We start from the raw sequence: 19,837 nt of genomic DNA, 5'->3' as shown, positions 1-19,837 counted from the left end.
CAGGTTATGCTAGCTTGATGTTAGAGGTTTTGCATGCCTCAGTCAGCATAGCCAATGGCCTAGGTGTAATCCAGTAATTTCTGAAGGGCCAGAGGTTCCAAACTTCTGCATTAGGGACTGGGTCCAGTCTTTGTACTGTTGTTGTTGTTGTTGTTGTTGATTAGAGTCTTCCAACAATTATTATAAAATTAGGTTACAGCATTAGTCCTTGTAAGTGTTGAAAATGAGGAAGATAATTTGGCAAGCATGCGATTGGGAAGAGAAAAATTTCTTACCAGTCTAGTATTCATTTTGTTGTTATCATCTTCGGGCATGGGCAGGTAGATAGCCAGTGCCACACAATTGGCAAAGATAGTTAGCAGGATAATAGTTTCAAAAGGTCTGAGAGTGTTTATTAAAGAAAAGCTTATTGAATCATAATATTTGTGTCATCAGCCTGAGAATAGGTAGAAACCATTAAAAGGACATGTTAGTAACAAATATTACTTAATGAGGACTGTGTAACAACCAGTCTTACACTAGAAGATAATGAGGGAAGACATTAAAATATGCCCACATTTAGAAAAGTGTTTTAACATCTTAGAGTTCTTTTATGCTTTTAATGCATATTATAAGCATGAACATCTATCAGTAAATTACTTGGCCTTGCAATTAATCTCTAAATGTTGACTGTAGGGTGTGGTTTTTTTAAACTTCTTCTTCAGCTTCTTGAAAACAAAATATATTACAGCTAGTGCTTTGACTAAATGTATGCAATTTTCTATATGAAATATTTGCATTGAATTGCAGTTTCAAGTTCTTTCAAATGCAATCCTAAATGGATGCTATAACAAAATGTCATTTTAAATACATTGTAGAATCATAGGACTTTAGTACGCTACCAAAAAAGATGGGAGCATAGCAGTATGCTTCCGTCAATATCAAGCAATAACGTCAAGATTTTCACACAATGCGTGATTATCCCATGAATAAAGCAGCATTATAGCAGTCCTGATTATTCACAGTAAAATTCTGTGTATAATAAGCAGCATTAGAATGCCTCTTTATTCATGCAATAATCGTACAATAATCACAATGTCATGCATGCAATGTTGTGTGGAAATCTTGGCATTATTGCATGATATTAGAATAATAGAATCAGAGTTGGAAGAGACCACAAGGGCCATCCAGTCCAGCCCCCTGCCATGCAGGAACTCTCAATCAAAGCATACCCGACAGATGCCATCCAGCCACTGCTTAAAGACCTCCAAGGAAGGAGACTCCACTACACTCAGAGGGAGTGTGTTCCACTGTCAAACAGCCCTTACTGTCAGATATTGACAGGAGCATATTGCTATGCTCCCATCTTTTTTAGTAGTGTAATAAAGTGCATAGAGTTGGAAGAGGCCCCAAGGGCTATCAAATACAACCCTATGCCATTCAGGAATACACAATCAAAGCACTCCTGACAGATGGTCAATTGGCCATTCACACTCTCAGGCAGCACATTCCACTGACAAACAGCTCTTACTGTCAGGAAGTTCATCTTAATGTTTAGGCAGAATTGCTTTTCCTGTAGCTTGAATCCATTGCTCCAGGTCCTAGTTTTTGGAGCAGCAGAAAACAAGCTTGCTCCATCCTCAATACGACATCCCTTCAAATATTTAAACATGGCTGTCATATAACCTCTTAACCTTCTCTTCTCCAGGCTAAACATACCTAGCTCCATAAGCTGCTGTTCATAGGGCATGGCTTCCAGACTTTTCATTGTTTTGGCTGCCCTCCTCTAGACATGTTCCAACTTGTCAGTATCCTTCCTGAACTATGGTGCCCAGAACTGGACACATTATTCCAGGTGAGGTCTGACCAAAGCAGAATAGAGTGGTACTATTACCTCCTTGAATTTAGACACTATACTCCTATTTATGCAGCCTAGAATTGCATTATGATGGGAATCCTCTTGGCAACATACACATATGTAGTCTGAGATTTCATAAGATCACGTACAGTTTAAGAGTTGCCCAGAGAAAATGCTGCTACGGTCTCTGAGTCACTTGACCCAGGACTTGCCATGTTGCTGCAATAGTCACCCACAACATCCATTTCATTACTGATAGAAAGCAGAAAAGATCAGAGAGGTGTCTGGCTATGTTCCCACAGCCAGTGCAACTGAAGACATCTTCCATCAAGATCCAGTGTATTTGTTCTGTACTTTGGGTGGCAGAAAAAACTCACTGAGGCTGCATCTACACAGCAGAAATAATCCAGTTTGATACCACTTTAAATGCCATAGCTCAATGCTATGGAATTCTGGGAACTGTAGTTTTATGAGACATTTAGCCTTCTCTGGTGCCACAACAAAGGTGCTCAACAGACTGCCCCTTTTCTTGCCAGATCGGGTCTGCGGCAACCGCACACCATGGTCCCAATCTGGTGCAAAAAGAAGCCACAAAAAGCTGCTCCTTTGCACCGTGGAAAGCACTCCCTAGCTGCCATGGCTGTGGCTTTTCAACATTCCTTTGGTGCCGCATGTTTAAACATTGCACCCATGGAGTGCCATGATGCCCCCACCATGTGGTTGGACACACGATATGACGCTAACATGTGGGGACATGGGGGCGGCTGGCATGCATATGTCACACCCCCAAGCCAACTCACGGAGTGTATAACGCTGGTCTGCACAGCCTCAGAGTTCCCAGAATTCCATAGCATTAGCATTGGCAGTTAAATTGGTATCAAACTTGATTATTTCTGTAGTGTGGTTATAGCCTGAATTGAAACTGAAAATAATTGGAAATATTTTGAATAAAAGAACTCTTATGGCTCTTTAATGTCTAAAATAATAATAATAATAATAATTTTTATTTCTATCTTCCCGCCTCTCCCAATGGATCAAGGCGGGATCACAGCAGAGTTAAAATTACACTTACAATATTGCAGCATTAGTTACTGCACAATTAAAACCACAGCTAAAAATATAAAAACATAACAACATAACAACATAAAAGCATAGAAACATAAAAACATAAAACATCAATTAATCATGGGGTCAGTTGCTCTCATTCCATACTAGTGGTCTTCATAGGAGGTCAGGACGGTATGCACGGCGAAAGAGCTCTGTCTTTACCGCCTTCTTGAAAGTTTCCAAGGATGTGACAAGGTGGGTCTCCTCTGGGAGTCCATTCCATAGTCTACGGGCAGCTATACTGAATGCCTTTTGGGAAGTAGAAACATGTTTGGATGCTGGTATCTGCAACAGCTTCTTCCCACTTGTTCTAAGAGTGCGGGGCGGATTGTATAGGAAGATGCGTTCCTGTAAGTAACCTGGACCCAAGCCATGTAGGGCTTTAAAGGTAATAACCAACACCTTGTATTGTGCCCGGAAGCTAATTGGGAGCCAGTGTAGACCTTTCAAGACAGGTGTTATATGGTCAGGTCTCGAAGAGCTAGTGACCAACCTGGCTGCTGCATTTTGCACTAGTTGAAGCTTCCAAACTTGATATAAGGGTAGCTCCTTGTAGAGCGCATTACAGAAATCGAAATGAGAGATTACCAGAGCATGTACTACAGCTTCAAGGTCCTTTCGGTTGAGGTAGGGTCACAGTTGGCATATTAACCGAAGTTGGTACCAAACACTTCTGGCCGTCGCATCCACTTGAGATGACAAATGTAGAGACGGGTCCAGAAGTACTCCCAAACTGTGAACTTCATCCTTCAGGGGAAGTGTGACCCCATCAAGGAGTGGTGGACAAATTTCCCTCCACGGACCTAAGGAACCTATGGTAAGTACCTCCCTTTTCTCTGGATTCAGCTTGAGTTTGTTTTTCCTCATCCAGTCCATTACTGACTCAAGGCAGGGATTCAGAGAGGAGAAGTCAGTCACTGTAGCAGTCGGGGACATAGAGAAACATATTTGGGTGTCATCAGCGTACTGATAACCCCGTGCCCTATGTCTCTGGATGATCTCTCCCAGCAGTTTCATGTAAATGTTAAATAGCATGGGGGACAGAATGGCACCTTGAGGGACGCAAGATGTAAGCTCTTTCCTAGAAGAGCAACTGTCCCCCAGCCTCACCATCTGGGACCTGCCCAAGAGGTAGGATCGGAGCCACTGGAGCGCAGTGTCCTCTATACCCAACTCCCTCAGGAGTTCCAGAAGGATACCATGGTCGATGGTATCGAAAGCTGCTGAGATGTCCAAAAGCACTAACGGGGTCACACTTCCCATGTCTGTGCCCAGACAGAGGTCATCGATTAAGGCAAACATGGCTGCCTCCACTCCATATCCTGCCCTGAAGCCACATCATTTATGCTAATCATGCTCAGTTAATTTCTCTTATCCTTGAATAGTTTGGATATACAATGCCCAGTAAGATACAGTAACAGTAAGATAAAAATCTGAAAACTTATTTTCTCAGTTCTGTCAAAAGCATAACTTATTTGTGTTACGCTATTTTCTGGCTGCAATGCAGTTTACAAAGTGCCCAGAGAACTGGGGGCATGCAAGGTTGTTTGAGAAGTATACAGTACTATGTAATTTGATGCAAGGATCTCTCTCTCTCTCTCTCTCTCACACACACACACACACACACACACACAAACATATGCATGCAGACACACTTCTCCCTGTTTGTAATAAGAGATTACTTGACCTTCACAATGATTAATGTAAATTTTCTCCACCTCACACACCTAAAAACATTAAGAACCTTTTCACTTTTTAACTTGTCCCAGCTTTAAGCACAATCCATGTAAGTAATATGAAAAGCATCAAAGGTGCTTCAGACCTGTTTATAAAATGTCACGTTGAACTGGAACAATAATAAGTTCTTGATCTAAGCTTTTAGGGGCACAATATTTATTTTGGTGGCTATGTGTCCGTGTTCTAGGAGAGTTTATTCTTGACGTTTCACCTGCATCGTGATAGCAGGTATTTGTTAGGCTCCTTCAAAAATGTTTCTTTTGACATTTTAAAATTGCATTCCTCATGCCATCCACTCGTCCTTTTATTTATATCCTGCTTCTCCCTCCAATCTGGGACTCAAAGTAACTTGCAAAATAGATAAAATAACAAGAAAAACAATCTGGTTAAACATTCAAAAAGCTAAGGTTAAAACATATTAAACTAAATTAAAACCATTTAAAGTATTACTTTAAAACACATAATTAAAAGCAGTACAATACCATAAAAACATTTTCTTATAAAATCTATCCATTCCCAAAAGCTTATTGGAATAAAATTCTTCAACTGCCACTAGAAAGAGAACAAAGAAGAAACAATCCTCACTTCCCTTGGAAGGGAGTTTCAGAGTCTGACAGCAGCCACCGAAAAGGCTTTTTACCACATTCCCACCAAACATGCCTATGAAGATCTCAGCGGCTGATTTGGGAAGATATTCAATTTGCCTGGATCTGAGCCACATAGGGTTTTATAGCTCATAATCATACTATAAGGCACACAACAACAGCAGCAACAGCAGCAGCGACACAACAACATTTATGGCAGAACATCAGACATATATAATAAAAATGGATGATAAAACACAACACTATAAAATGCTAAAATAGTAAAGGAATATACTAATATACCAAAAGCAAAATTTTTATCAGTCACTACCCATCTTGGCCAGTTTAGGCACACTCAGCAAATTAATCTGGTGAGTCAAAGAGGAAGGTCTTCAACCTTTTATGAAAGCTGGTAAGATTCTCCTCCAGCCAAAGATGCAAAGGAAGACTGTTCCTTTTCAAATCCTGAAAAGCTCACAGCCTTGATAGAGTCATACACTGTACATTGATGGAATCACCAATAATCCTTTGTCTGTAAGTCTTAAATTTCTCGGTGATACATGCCATGCCAGCCAAGGTGCCAGATACTGGAGAGGTTAAAGTACAGGACCTTAAATACCAGGACCAAAAGCTTGGACTGAACTGGTAGTCTGTGTAGGGATCTATGAGGGGAAGAAACATGTGAGTATTTGGGGATATTTAAGACAACCCAAACAGCACTGTTCTGGATTAAAATCAGAGGACTAAGAAAGCAGGAAGGCAAATCTGCCAGTAGGCTATTACAATAGTCCAGGCATGAAATAACCAAGGCTTGTACAAGCAAATGGGCAGTCCCAATGGTCAAAAACCCATGGATTGTATGTATGTTCAAAAGAAAGTTACATACTTTGAATTGTTCCCAGAAACAGACTGGTGGAGACCAACATGACCTTGCTCTCAGCCACAGAGGAAGGCAATGGCAAACCTCCTCTGAACAAATCCAGCATGTTTGGGAACTGTCAGGTTGAGGAAGGCTGTCCTGAAGAATGGATCTCATCTTACAATCTGTTCAATTAAGCTTTGTCACCGATATACACGTCTCTCTCTCTGTTTTTTTTTATCCACAATAACATTTCACCCACTCTTCAAATTCCTTGTTAGAAGTTAATAAGGAGTGCTGTATTTCAATTAGAGGAGGCTAACCGACTGCACATTCAGCAATAAGTCAATAACCTCAAAGATCAGTCAGTGAATCAGGGATGGAAAATCCTTAATCACAAATTTGAAAACCTCTGACCATTTTCTGTACAATTGAATTACTACATCTACTACATCTTTCCACTCTCAGTGAAGAAATGTGATCTGCTAAGATCAGAGTTTTGCATACAGGAGCCAGATTCCCAAAATATTATTCAGATATCTAACAAGCCCACTATTCTTTGCCTCAAGTTTATTTTAAGTGTATAATTAAAAGAAGTTAAGAATTATTCATTTTCATAAACTTTCCCCTTTAATTTTCTCCTTTGATGTAGGCTCCAGAAAGTTCTTTCTCTGTTCAAATGCCCCTCCTGTCTTTCAAAGAAAGCAAGAAGATTAGCCTGCTTGATAACAAAGGCATGCAATGCATTTCCACCAATCCTAATCTTTCAGTTTGTAAGGCAGGAAGCTTTTCTGTTTTACTGAATCTGACAGAAGGAAAGCACCCATCCTGATGATTTCCTACTACAGTCGTCTCTCCATACTGGTGGGCTATCTATCCATGGATTGGAGCGTATGCAGATGGCCCCAACCTATTATTGCCAATGGTGGCATGTGCATGCTGATGCAGCAATGCAGTCACACACAAACTGCATTTCCATTGACAATAATGGGACTTGAGGTCCCATGCTTTTTATTATTGGATGGGGGGGGGATCCAATACAGAGGACCAACTGTATGTAAACACCCTCAGTTCATCAAAACATGTACAGTATATAATTTCAGTATTAACTGGATAATCTTAACCTATGTTAAGACATATCTAAAAGAATTTTTAAAATCAGTAACGATGAATTCATTAACTAGTTATTTCCAAACTCTTTGGAACATTCTGTGTTGCTGCATTAGAAGTACCTCAGTCCAGTATTTGTTCTGACACTTGGTTTTCAGCAAATAAATGCCTTATTGATTAAACCAGTGTAAACTACAAGCCATGTTGGCATACAAATGTATGCAACAAAATCCTAACTTTCTCAAAATGAAAAGCAGTTTTCAGAGTGTGACAGAGTGAGGAGGACAAACAGCTTAATTCTTTATTCACTAGCTACGTTTTTAGCTGAAAACCCAATCCAAGCAAACACACATTTGAAAACATCACAGCAGGAAAGGTTGTATAGGGAAAAATTTGAATCTTAAACAAAAAAATTATCAGGAAAAAGTTAAGTGGACTCTTCCCCTTTGATGCTTTTCCATTTGAAATGTTTTTCTATATTTAAAATATGGTCATATTTGTACAAATGTTTTTCTAAATAGTGTGGTCCTTATCTCCATGAATGCCATTTGTATATTTGAGAAAGTGTAGAATCATATAAGACGCATGATGTTATGATGTAGCCACATTGTGTGGATAACGGTACCATACATTCAAGACTGAATAAGCAGATAAACATAAGCCTAATACAACTCAGCCTAATGGATCCTATAGAAACATCATGAGTAAGCTCTGAATGTGGTTAGGTGACCAATCTGTATAAGGATATAGGAAAGGGTTGTGTGATAACTCTTAAGCTAGGAAGGTATTATTATAGGATAAAGTAAAACAAAATAAGTTTTGCAACTTTGTGAGGTTTCCCATTGGCAGACCAGTCACTAATGACAGGCCTCCAAGCTGGGCTATACTGAATTTACCAACCTCCATGTTCCCTGAAGAAGATTCCTAGAATGGGGAAATGGGTACTCAGGCCATGATATTTCTCCAAAATGGACAGAAGCCAAGGCCTAAACCACCCCCACCAGCCCCGAAGGTTGTGACAAAACATCCACATATCAAAGACATAACTTGTCATGAGTAACCATATACCACATGTACAGCCACATCAAGTGAAAGAGGAGTGGGAAGCCTGCCAAAGGGAGACTGGCTGCAATCACAACCAGGAGCTCTAATATGCTTCCATGATAAGCTAGAATGAAGACTTCCTCTTCTATCCTCTGCACTGGAGAGCCCCACTTTCAATCAGCCAACCAGCCTCCAGATTGGATGACCATTCCTGGTATCTATAGGAACCTTGTGCTTGGTGCAAGGATTCCAGGGAAGAAAATTGCTGGATGCAGAAAACAACAGTCCTCATCATCCCTGTCCTCCTTCAATCAGAAAAGAATATCAAAGTTGGGAGCCCATGCTTTAGATAGGATATATAAAAAATTTCTCTACAACCAAAAATGGTGAATAGTTATTGGCTGCTTCCTATATTTCAGCCACTATTTGAATTCTGAAGAATCAATAGACCTTAGGCTAGCATATGCAGCAGAGTATAGGGCGAGTTATAAAGCATTACAGTGGAAGACATCAGGTTTTGAAACCTGTAAATTTTATATTCCATGAGGAACACTGGAATGAGGAGACAATGAATCATCCAAGGATGAGAGAATCACTGGTGTCCCAAAGATCCCTGAAAATCATTGATGACCACATGAAAGAGAAAATGATAACAAAGAACATACTTCATACTTCTGCTGCTACTACTAGGGGAAGGAAGAAGGAGGAGGTAAGCATTAGAAAGAAGGATCCACTGTATATGCCATTAATGGTCTTACAGATTACCTCATCTTATTAGGTTCAGTATAACAGAGTACAGGTTAACCTTATGTTCTTTAGTTTAACTGCTTCACAACTGTGATTCATAGGTTAAGTACCATATAACATGGAGTACTGTGAAAGGGGAAAACATACTGTATATTAGTGAAAAGGAAAAGGCGAAATAGCATCTGCCTTAGTTCATCACAGTGAAGTAACCTTTCGCTGGATTAATTGAATGAATAAATTGTTGGATGCAATGGGCCAAAAAAAGAAGCCATTTCTAATCCTTTTTAAGGCAGTGATGAAATACTGTACTAATATAAATATTTCCAGGCAATCCTGAATTTATAGTTTCCCATTTAGGAGTCATCAGGTTGTATATTTGAGTCCTGCTGGAAATGAGAGATGTACTCTGATGTTTTTGCAGAACAAAATGTTGTTAAGCCATGCTATTTTTTTTTAAAAAAAAGACTTTTATTTGTCCTGCTGATGTATTTAAAGAAAACCCTTCTTCATGAGCTGATTCTTCTGTTTCTCTTTTTCTCTTGAAGTCAATGCTAGAAACTCTGGCTACAGAAAAAGAGAAACAGAAGAATCAGCTCATGAAGAAAGGTTTTCCTGAAATGCTGGAGTACAGCTCCCATTTTCCAGCCTTTCATGGTGTTTTCTCCACTTCAACTCTCCCCTATATATTGAGGTCCAACATAATAAAGTATTTCCAGTTATAATAACCCAGCAGAAAAACTATGAGATGCATTTTAAAAAGTGATGCTGTACCCACCAGATAGATAAAGATAGCAAGTGAGCTCTAACATTAGGAACCAAATTCAGAATGAACCAGTTGCCACTGTGCATAACGAAAAACAGGCGCTATACCCATCAAGAGGGACACTCATTTAGGAAAGGCAATGAAGCAGTGACCAGTGTGGATCAGCAATTCAAATTTGAAAGCAAAGGGCAGCTGCACTAAGAGGAGAAAATAAAGTGGGGTGTATGTGTGTGCAAGTCACATGTATAATGTAACTTGTGAGTGGTTGTATCCAAATTTTTGAGACACATTCATTGATGTTATAGGCAATTCAGAGCATCTTCTATTTCCACACCTCCTAAAATTCCCATTCCTTTGTAAGAACCTCCAAACTAGTGTTTCATTATCTTGAACATACTTCATACTTCTGCTGCTACTACTAGAACTTTTAACCTATCATTTACTAATATATTATTTCAGCATAATTTTTCTTGACAAATCAATATTACTAACCCAGGGCTAGAGACTGTGTGTGAGTTTGTGACAGAGATGATATTTGATTCTTAAATTCCCCAGCTCAGACTGAAGTCTTTTCCAACTTTTTACTACTTGCATTCTAAGGGCACCTATTTAATTCCCTGTCAAATGGATCAAGGGCTACTGTCCTGTAACAGTTAGGAATCCCCACTGCTAGCTTTGGTGGGCTTAAGATCAGAGCTTGGAAATTTACCGTCAAAACTATTCCATCTCTGGGAGGACGTGTTGGAGGAAAAACAGGTTTGTTTGAACCTTGTAATCTGTTTACAGACTGTTCTTGGGTTGATCTTGACATTTGGTTTTAATCTTAATCCTTCTATGTATATTTTTAAATAAAAGATTATTTTTTTTTAAAAAAAACCTATTCCTTTCTGTTACTTATTACAATCTTTTAAAAGTGACCTGTTTCTGCTTCTTATGCTGATGATGGGACAAGTTAACTCATTACATTACTTGTTGCTGTCCGTTAATTTGTTGCTTTTGAGGGGGGAAAACATTTATGACTGGTAAAACAGTGGCATAAAACTTGAAAACTTCTTGTCAAAATGCCATTGAAAGTAATTTTTAATAATAGAAACTGTTACACCAACATGTATCTTTTTTTTCTTACTTGTTACAATGCTTATAACTACACACTTACTACCCCAAAAAGTAACTAGTTACAGACAATAATGCTGCTTTGCTTCCAAATTCTGCCTGAAACCAATGTATTCCTTCAAGGAGGAGTCTAAGAAATTCCTCAGTCTCCAACTGTGCCTCATGCCTGAGTGATGGCATCACCTGGAATTTGTTTCCTTGATGTTCAAGTTACAAGTGAGCCTAAAGACCAAAGCCTCCTTGCTACTGTACACAGCCCAAACACAATCATTTTACTGTATACTAAACTAGTTGGGAAAAGGGTAACATTTCATTTTCCTTCCTTCATCATTTAAGCAATATTAAACAAACTACTGTGTTCACATTACATTCTGTGGTTTATACAAGAATGATAGCTTCCCTGACTCCACTGATTTGTTTTACATCACCATTAGTACTGAATCATCAGGCTCAGAAAGACTTAAAGACGAAGATCTAGACCAAAGCTTTGACCTTCACCCATCATCAGCCCAGATGTAGTTAAGATTTCAAAGTAGCTCTTTAGGGCTATTAATTCATTTTATAGTATTTCACAAACAGCAAGCAGGAGAGAATAAGAAAACTGCATTAGGAGACAGGGCTGCACCAGTCCAGAAATAGCTTCTTTATTTGAAAAATCTGATTACTCTAGCAAGTAAGACAAGTTGCATGCTATCAGGGGAGCATCATTTTCTGTTGCTGTTCTTTAAAAAGAAAGAAATCCATACAAAACTGATAGCTGATTTGATTTGGAGAAAATTATATCCTGACCTCAAATACAGCAAGTTGTTGGATCTTGAGCCTGAAGCAAAACTAACCTGCACAACCACCACAGAGGAAAAAGTATTAGTCTTTTAGCATAGAGCCTTTGTTTTTAACATGATTTGACCACATTTGTCACAGCCTCAAAATACCTAATAGGGGGAAAGTTGTTTCTAAATTCAATGTATAGTACTTTAATTGAACAGCCAAACAAAATAACCCATACCCTTTCATTCTGTTCTCAGACTTTTTTCAATCCACACTCTTTTTGTATCCATTTGAACAGTAATGGATCCTAGAATTGTACATTTACAAATGTTTCTATGAATGACCACAAATGGATACAACTCCTAATACAGTCCAATTCACACTTACAGCAACCTGCCAATTCAGACTGCATCAACACAGTACTTTCCTCTTGAATTCTTTCATCCACCACTTCACTCCTTATGCTTTTCCTATCAGTGACAGAGATAAATGCCAACCTCAGTGGCTTTCTAGCATTTCTGGAGAACATCAAAATGTATCCAGAGCTTATCTTTCACAATATAGCTTCACTTTTAACAAATATTTCCCAGCCCTTCCTCTTTGCCGTTCATTCCAGCTGTATACATGTGATTGCTGGAGTCCATACCATGTACAAGTCAGCCTAGAGGTAAACCCCTGGTTTCCCCCAAAGGATACTTCCATTCCACAATAGCGATGCAGGCCTTGCGCACTGGATTCTCAAGGGTGAGGCAGAACAGAGATCGGGGAGGCCTGGGAGGCAGTTCCAGAGTTGCTTTCTTAGCCTTTTCCTTCTGTTGTTTTTTCTTCAGGCTGTCATCTTGGGCAGAAGTGGGCTCCATGGTCACTTTCCCTCAGTTACCTACTCCAGATAGACTTGTCTTACCCCTCTTCTGCTCTCCTTTGTCCTACAACCACCCCCTTCCCCCGTTCGAGGGTGGCTGAAGCCCCCTCTGGGTCTCTTTTCTGCTGAGCCAAACTTATCAATGCAGCGTTGGCTATGGGGCTGGAAATTACACTCCCACAGACACAAATACACCAAGCACCAAGTTTATAATTAGCCACTAGCCTGGCTCCCAGGGCTGTCAGATTTCCTGAGGCAGCAAAAGGAACAGCTGTTCCTTCTTCATACTCGATTCATGGCCATTTTTGAGCTACCAATCCAGGTCAGGGGAAAGGATGTGGGTGGGGAGGTGGGCTTCACATATCAGCACTAGAAAAGGAACATTTTAATTCTCTTTGATTCATGTTTGACAGATTTCTAAAGGAGCAGTGGCTGCCTATATCATCAAGATGGAAGGCTCTTCAGAGTTAGCTGTGTGTATATTACCTACCTTGGCGGGCTTGAAACAGGCAGGGTTCCCTCACCCTATTTACTTAACTGAGGAACTGAAGGTTATTTGCCCTATCTAGCCAGAGTTCTTTAGTTTACCGTTCTGGTCCTCTAAGCTCCCCAGATTGTAAACAACACTATAATCCAGCATGGTGATCAATATCAACATTCCCTTAGGCTCTCTTAAGCTTTGGACTTTCAAGAAATTTTTATAACAAGAGAATAATCATGTGTCTTTGTAACCTTTTGAATATTTATTAAATAAAATATAGTTTATGCAGTTACACACTCCCTGTGGAAGTTCATCATATTACACAGACATTTCCCATCTTGCTATAATAGCATTCATGACATTCAGTGTGTCCTCTATATCCACTGATTTTTTTTCATTCCATAGATTCAACCATCCACGGCTTGAAAATATTCCAGAGGGTATATATAAATTCCAAGTGCAAAACTTGATTTTGCCATTTTATATAAAGAACACCATTTTACTACCCCGTTGTATTTAATGGTACTTGAGCATCCATGGATTTCCGTATCCATGGGGGGGGGGTGTCCTGAAAACAAACCTCTCCAGATAGCAAGGCATGTTGTTTCTGTAGACATTTCATCTTGTAAGAAGCATTTCCCATAGTTATAAGGAACAGGGTACTTATAGGAGATTAACTTGGTAAGCAACATCTATTTACAGAATTTTTGTAATAAATGAACTCCACACATCTCATATATCATCTGTTGAGAAATTTGCACATCCCATACAGAGCATTTAAATACATTTCAGTATATACTAGATGATGAGAGAAGGTAGAAGGAGACATTTAGCTAGGGGTTGGGGATAGCAGGTGAAACTAGAGAATGAGAACAAGAGTCTAGTGTATGGATGGGCAATTGCATGGGGCAGAGGCCAGTTTTCTCTCCTCCATCACAGATCAAATTGGCATTTCACATCACACCAGAAATGATGTTGCACTTCCAGTTGCTCTTTGGGACTGACAGGTGGACATTTTTGGGTGATGAGAGAGGCCAAACTGCCTCATTTATGCATCGTTTCAGGTATTTTAACATATCACCCAAAAATGCCCTTTAAAAACTGGGGATGTTCAGAGAATGAGGGAGGATAGGGTGGGTTCAGAGCTCATAAAAGTTGGTTTCGCAGACAATCCTCACTTCTGCACTGGAGAATGAAAAGATAGAAGAGACCACAAGGGCCATCCAGTCCAGCCAGCTTCCTGTCTTTGCAAATCAGCCGGCTGAGCTCAGATTCTAGCCGGAATTTACCCAAGATGTACTTGCCCAGCAGTGGCAGTGGCAAAACGTCTACAATAGTATTTGGATGCAGCCCGAATTAGAATTCAATTTGGCAATGGTAAATCACTTTTTTAAGCGGTGCAATATGCTCCATAGTGAATAGGTCTATATGGCCTTTGACTAAAATGTTTTTGGCAAATAAATAAATATATCTAAACCAATAATACAATGATAAACAACTAAATCTATGCCGAATATTCATCTGTGGGTTTTTTGTTTTTTTTAAGGAAGACAACATTTAGTCCTAGCCTGCAGCATCACATTTACATCTTGTCAAAGGTTCTATTGTTTTCAGTGAAGTCCAGAGTGAGAACTGTGGAGTGCTTGGCAAAGCTCCTGATGCTTGTAATGGACCATGGGTTCCAGTTTATTTAAAAATAGCATCCACGTAATAAATAGCATCTGAGTAGTAATCATTTTGAGATGAACAGAACAGCTCTGATACACATTTAGCAAGTTATTATTCTAACACGAGCTTTACAGATTTATGGGAGCTGTAGTGCCAAAACGTAAATTTTCCAGGTTTGGAATATATGCTTAACTTTCATTGATTAAGAGGTCATGATTGTCTACAATATTAAGAGTTAGGCTGGTGGTTCTCAAATGGTGGGGCAGGACCCCCAGGGGGACCACGGGAATTGCTCAAAGGGAACATGAGACTTGGAGGCTCTGATCCCCTTTCTCCTCCTTCTCTTCCCAAATGTTTTTGTGTGTAAAATTTACACATGCATTAATAAATAATAATAAAATAAAACTTTTATTTATATCTCGCTTTTCTGTAACAAGACAATCAAAGCAGCTCACAGCATTGAGTTAAATACTGAATTTACTTAAATAAAACTTCTAATTTCAACAATGTTATTTCCTTATTAAATGTTAGAATATGAATACACATGAATGTGAGAATCAAAATATGAACTAATAAATAAACAAAATATTTTTATTCATAGACTACCTCAAAGGGTGTGTGCAACGTTCACATGTGGATGTAAAGGGGGATCCCAAAGGTAAAAAGTTTGAGAAACACTGAGCTAGGCCATTCCTTGTCTTCTGGTAACATTGTTTTACAGCTTGCACAGTGGTGACTAACATTTGGTATACCATATAAACTGGTCCCCTTCTTTCAGAGAAAATCTAGGTTTGCTTTCAGATGTGATGGTGATGGATGAGGAGGGAGTGCCACCATACCCTTTGCTCCATATAATGAGATACCTTGAGCTGGCCCTAGAATAAGGTTACTACTACTATGCCTCTGCTCAGGGGTGGGGGAATACTGGCTTGCCAATGATCAGCTTGTTCTGACTGAAGTAAGATTTGAGTGGGTGGGGAAAGATTTTCAAGCTCACAGCTGTTTGGCTACACAGTAACGTCATTGGGGAGTGTGGGGCATGTGAACCGCACCGGGTGATACCCTAGAAGGGGGGTGACACCACAAAAGGGGAAGTGACACCCAGTTGGATCCCTGTCCCCATGGGTGCTGCACAGGACTGCACAGGTACTCTTTGGGAGCTGCGCTGGTGCTTTTCAGGTCTGTGACCCAAGCAGGTGCCCCTCCAGCCTGCTGAGGTGCTGTTTTGACCCACTCAAGTGTGCCTCAGGCCTGTGCGGTCAGTTCCCCCCACACCTGGACATCCCACCGGAAGTCTCACCCCTGGAAGTCCCGCCCTCTGGAGGTTCCACCCCCACACACACACACACTGGGTGACACCTGGTGTGAGATCACCACTGGGGCTACACCAGCTCAGGTTACCATTCTCTGTGATATCAGTGATCATTTTATACATCAAACCTCTGCGGTTTCATTTGCTCTTGGGCAAGTTTGGTTTTTGCTGGTGACTTGCATATGTTGCTGTTATCACCTGTGTTTTCTCGTTTGCTCTCAAGCCCCTTCCTCTGGTGGTTGGCATTCCCTTTGGCAGGTTGAAGGGCAAGTTATAAGCATGACAGTAGAACATCAGGAACAGAACCAAGAAACTCTGCTTTCTCCCATATGAGTGCCTCTCTTAACTACACTGGACTGTGTTGCTGGGCGTATATGATCATTTCAACCTTACTAAATTGACCATGTGGGCAGTTTTCTAGTAAAAGAGCCAGCCACCCCCTGCCATCCAGTCCTGAGAAGTGGGGAAGGATTGCAGGCATTTTTGATTAACAGCCAGCTGCATGAAGATATGGGATGGTAGACTCTGCAGCTGTTACAATCCATCACTCTTTAATGTGATGGGAAGCCGAAGCTCTATTGTAAAGGAATAAAATTAATAGCAAAAACTCCAGGATTGCTTTACATGTGGTGCAAAGCAGAAATAATAATAATAATAATAATAATAATAATAATAATAATAATAATAATAATAATAATAATAATAGGATTTATTTATATGCAACCCAATCACTGGGAATCCGGGCGGTTTACAACAGAGGGGATAATAGATGGTTCCCTGCCCTCAGGCTTACAATCTAAAAAGACACGACACAAAAGGAGAAGGGAATGGTGAGGGGGGGAGGGGATCAGGTCCAGCATTCTTCTCTCCCTCTGAGGCCTGGACCAAGGCAGATGGACTGGAGGGAGGGCTCTTCTTCTTCAGGCTAGCCCTGGTGGAACTATATATATATATTATACTACCAGACAGGACTACCCGATGCAGAGCTTACAAAAGTTAATTTTTTGGACTATAGCTCTCAGAAGCCACCTGCCAACATGGCCACGGTAGTCCAAAACAGTAACTTGCCCAAGCTTTGGAATTGTATTTTAGCCTATCTTTTGAACAACTTGGATCCCTCCCACTCCCATCCCAGAAGCAGACATACAAAGATCTCACAGGAGCTCTGACAGTTGTTACTTTCTTTCTTTTCTTTTTTTAATTGTGACTTTTTAATTGTGTTTATTTGACATATGCATCATGGCACCTAAACTACATGCTAAAAATCTGTGAGCTTGTGATCTGAAAAAGAGCAACTTTCTTCACATTTGGTGACTATGTGTGCACATTATTTTAAGCCATTAATTATGGCTTAATCTATGGTAATTGAACATTGGGTGGAAGAACATCTAGTACAGATCTTCATCCTTTGTTTTTGTCTTCAAATAAGGTTTGTAGTTTTGTTGCTTTCCTCATTATTGAATGATTGAAATATTCTGTAGGTTCACTACTAGAGGATATTCCACTTTTATCCTGATGAAAAATAACACACAAAATGCAGAAAATGTTTACAGTATATAAATATATACAGTATATAAATGGGTGAAGACATAGTTCTCTTAAAGAGTTTACCAAAAGATATGAGGTGTATAGAAAGCATGTTTTAAAAGACCACATATTCTCAAAGAGAACCTAATTTATTTATGTCATAGAAGAACACAGGGATCACAAAGCAGTTAAAACTGCTATGGCTCTATTAAATGGTGGTGGTGGTGGAGAGATAATATTTAAATACCAGTCTCTGGAGACATCTAGTGGGATACTAGAACATAGCTATTTTCAGGGTAACAATAGGGGACATTTTTAAAAAATGTACTAAAGAATAATGTTGGGATTGTGCTATGTTCTTATTCTTACAAATGGTAATGTAGTGTTACTGAAACTAGTTCTAAAACAGTATTCTGGTGAACATATTTTCCAGCACCCAAGAAGATGTCAGAACAACATTACATTTCAGCTGGAGTAGCAAAAAAGCTGGAACTATCCCCGCAAGCACTCCATTTGCATGATGCAGCACTTGAGATAATTACATAACATAATCTTATGTTGTTGACATAAGATTAAAGCTTATCCTCCAACTGTCCCAATTTGACAGGGACCATCCCAGTCAATCCTCTGTTTTCTCACTATTTCAGCTGTTTTTACCTTCATCACTCTCTCCTTTCCCCTCTGCTTACCTCAAGTTCTGCAAACTAAGGCCCCATTCACACTATGATATAAACCAGTCTGGAAAACGGTTTAAATGGGGAGGTTGTTCATACTCGTGCCAACTGACTCTGAAGCGATATGCCGGGGGGGAGGGGTAGTGCAAAACCCACTTAAACTGATGTTTTTGAAACTGAGGCATTTATCGCTTTTTTTCAAAAGCACTCTTTTTTTTGAGGGAGACACCAATGGGAATGCACTGTCGATCCCATTTGGAGAATTCAGGAGGAAGGGGTTATGCACAGAGGAGCAGAAGTTATGGCAACCCTACAGCCACCCTAGCATGGGTGCAAAGATTCTGGGATGCTTCCTACAGCCCTTTAAAAATTAAAGATCCTGGAGAATACAACAGGGAAATGCAGTTTAATATTGAACAAAGTCAAGAAGGGGGTACTTTTTGGAACATAATGACACTTGGATTTTTTAAATAGTCTGCCACTTCTGTGCACTGTTGCTTTTGCATGGCTGCAACTGGGGGTTGTGTCAGAGTGATGAATGTGCATGTTGATTGACATTCAAAAAAAACATCCAGCAACAATCTAACACATCTGAGATGAAGAATTCATTTAAATTGCCACAGACAGCTTTGATCGTGGCAAATGTAGTTGGAACTTCTATTTGGTGTTGCATCGATGACACGATTTGAATATCTCCAGTCCAAAAATGTGAGTATGAATGAGCCCTGCGTTCAAAGTGCAAAAGTAGTCTGCACTCAGTTAACTCAGCAGAGAGATGAGGACATGATGGATAGAATCTTGTCCTTCCCAAGAGGCTCAGGCAAAAGCAAACTTCTACAGCCTCTCCAAACTTGTTTGTTCTTCTTAATTCATAATGTTGCCATCTTGACGACACTCTAATGTTGCTTGGCCACATGCGTCCCAGTTTTCATCTGTGAAACTTAAGAGGGTATGTTAAAATAGACATTATGAGGGAGACAACATGGGTTGTAACATGTATATTGTGCATTTTGGTTGGCCAATCAAGGTATCCCTTTTTGGTGGATTTTGATTTTATTAGTATCAGATAATTTGAATGAAGAGTTAACATATGTTTTTAAAACTAGTTAAAATCTTGCAGTACAGTTCAAATGGCATTGCACATTGCTCAGTATTTGAGGTTTATCTACATTTTGTTGATCCTTTTAACATTTATTGAGGTGGAGTCTACTGAGTGAAAAGTAGTCTGCTCAAAGAAGAGTGAAATATTCTGAGTGTTGGCTAGGCTTGTGATGGAAAGTGGCTTAGAATGGCTTAACTGTATTAGTGTGACCACAAATGGACCAGCTGCAGTGTCTGGTTGACATTAGGGATTAGTAAATCAGAAACAAAATGCAGCTCTCAGTGCTGCATCTCATTGTATCACACACTGTGAAGCATTGACAGTCAAACAGTTAGGCAAAGTGCTTCATCAAGTAACACCTGAATACAACTTAGTCATTGGCTTTCAATAAAGAATTGAAGTTCTGGACAGTTCAGGTTTGGTAGGAAATAGTGAATATTTTTTCATGCTTGACAGAATTTCTCATTTCCTTTGAAGACAAAGCAGATGAGATTAAAACAAGCATTAAGCAAACAATCATTGACCATTTGAATTTACTATGT

The 19,837-nt window shown here is 39.7% G+C and overlaps 1 protein-coding gene across 1 annotated transcript in view; it reads right to left on the bottom strand.

Moving 5' to 3' along the window:
- The window catches only part of CACNA1S (calcium voltage-gated channel subunit alpha1 S), a 95,955-nt gene extending 83,260 nt beyond the window's left edge, over positions 1-12,695 (bottom strand). Inside the window, exons 1-2 of the mRNA XM_042464027.1 lie at positions 12,366-12,695; positions 276-381 (exon numbers count right to left, since the gene is read on the bottom strand). Coding sequence (XP_042319961.1) covers positions 276-381; positions 12,366-12,529 — 270 coding nt within the window. The 5' untranslated portion in view covers positions 12,530-12,695. The remainder of the gene's footprint in view (positions 1-275; positions 382-12,365) is intronic.
- Between the last annotated feature and the right edge of the window lie 7,142 nt (positions 12,696-19,837).

Source organism: Sceloporus undulatus, chromosome 4 (genome assembly GCF_019175285.1).
Source record: "Sceloporus undulatus isolate JIND9_A2432 ecotype Alabama chromosome 4, SceUnd_v1.1, whole genome shotgun sequence".
NCBI classification, from domain to species: domain Eukaryota; kingdom Metazoa; phylum Chordata; class Lepidosauria; order Squamata; family Phrynosomatidae; genus Sceloporus; species Sceloporus undulatus.
This window is presented reverse-complemented; position numbering and strand designations above follow the sequence as displayed.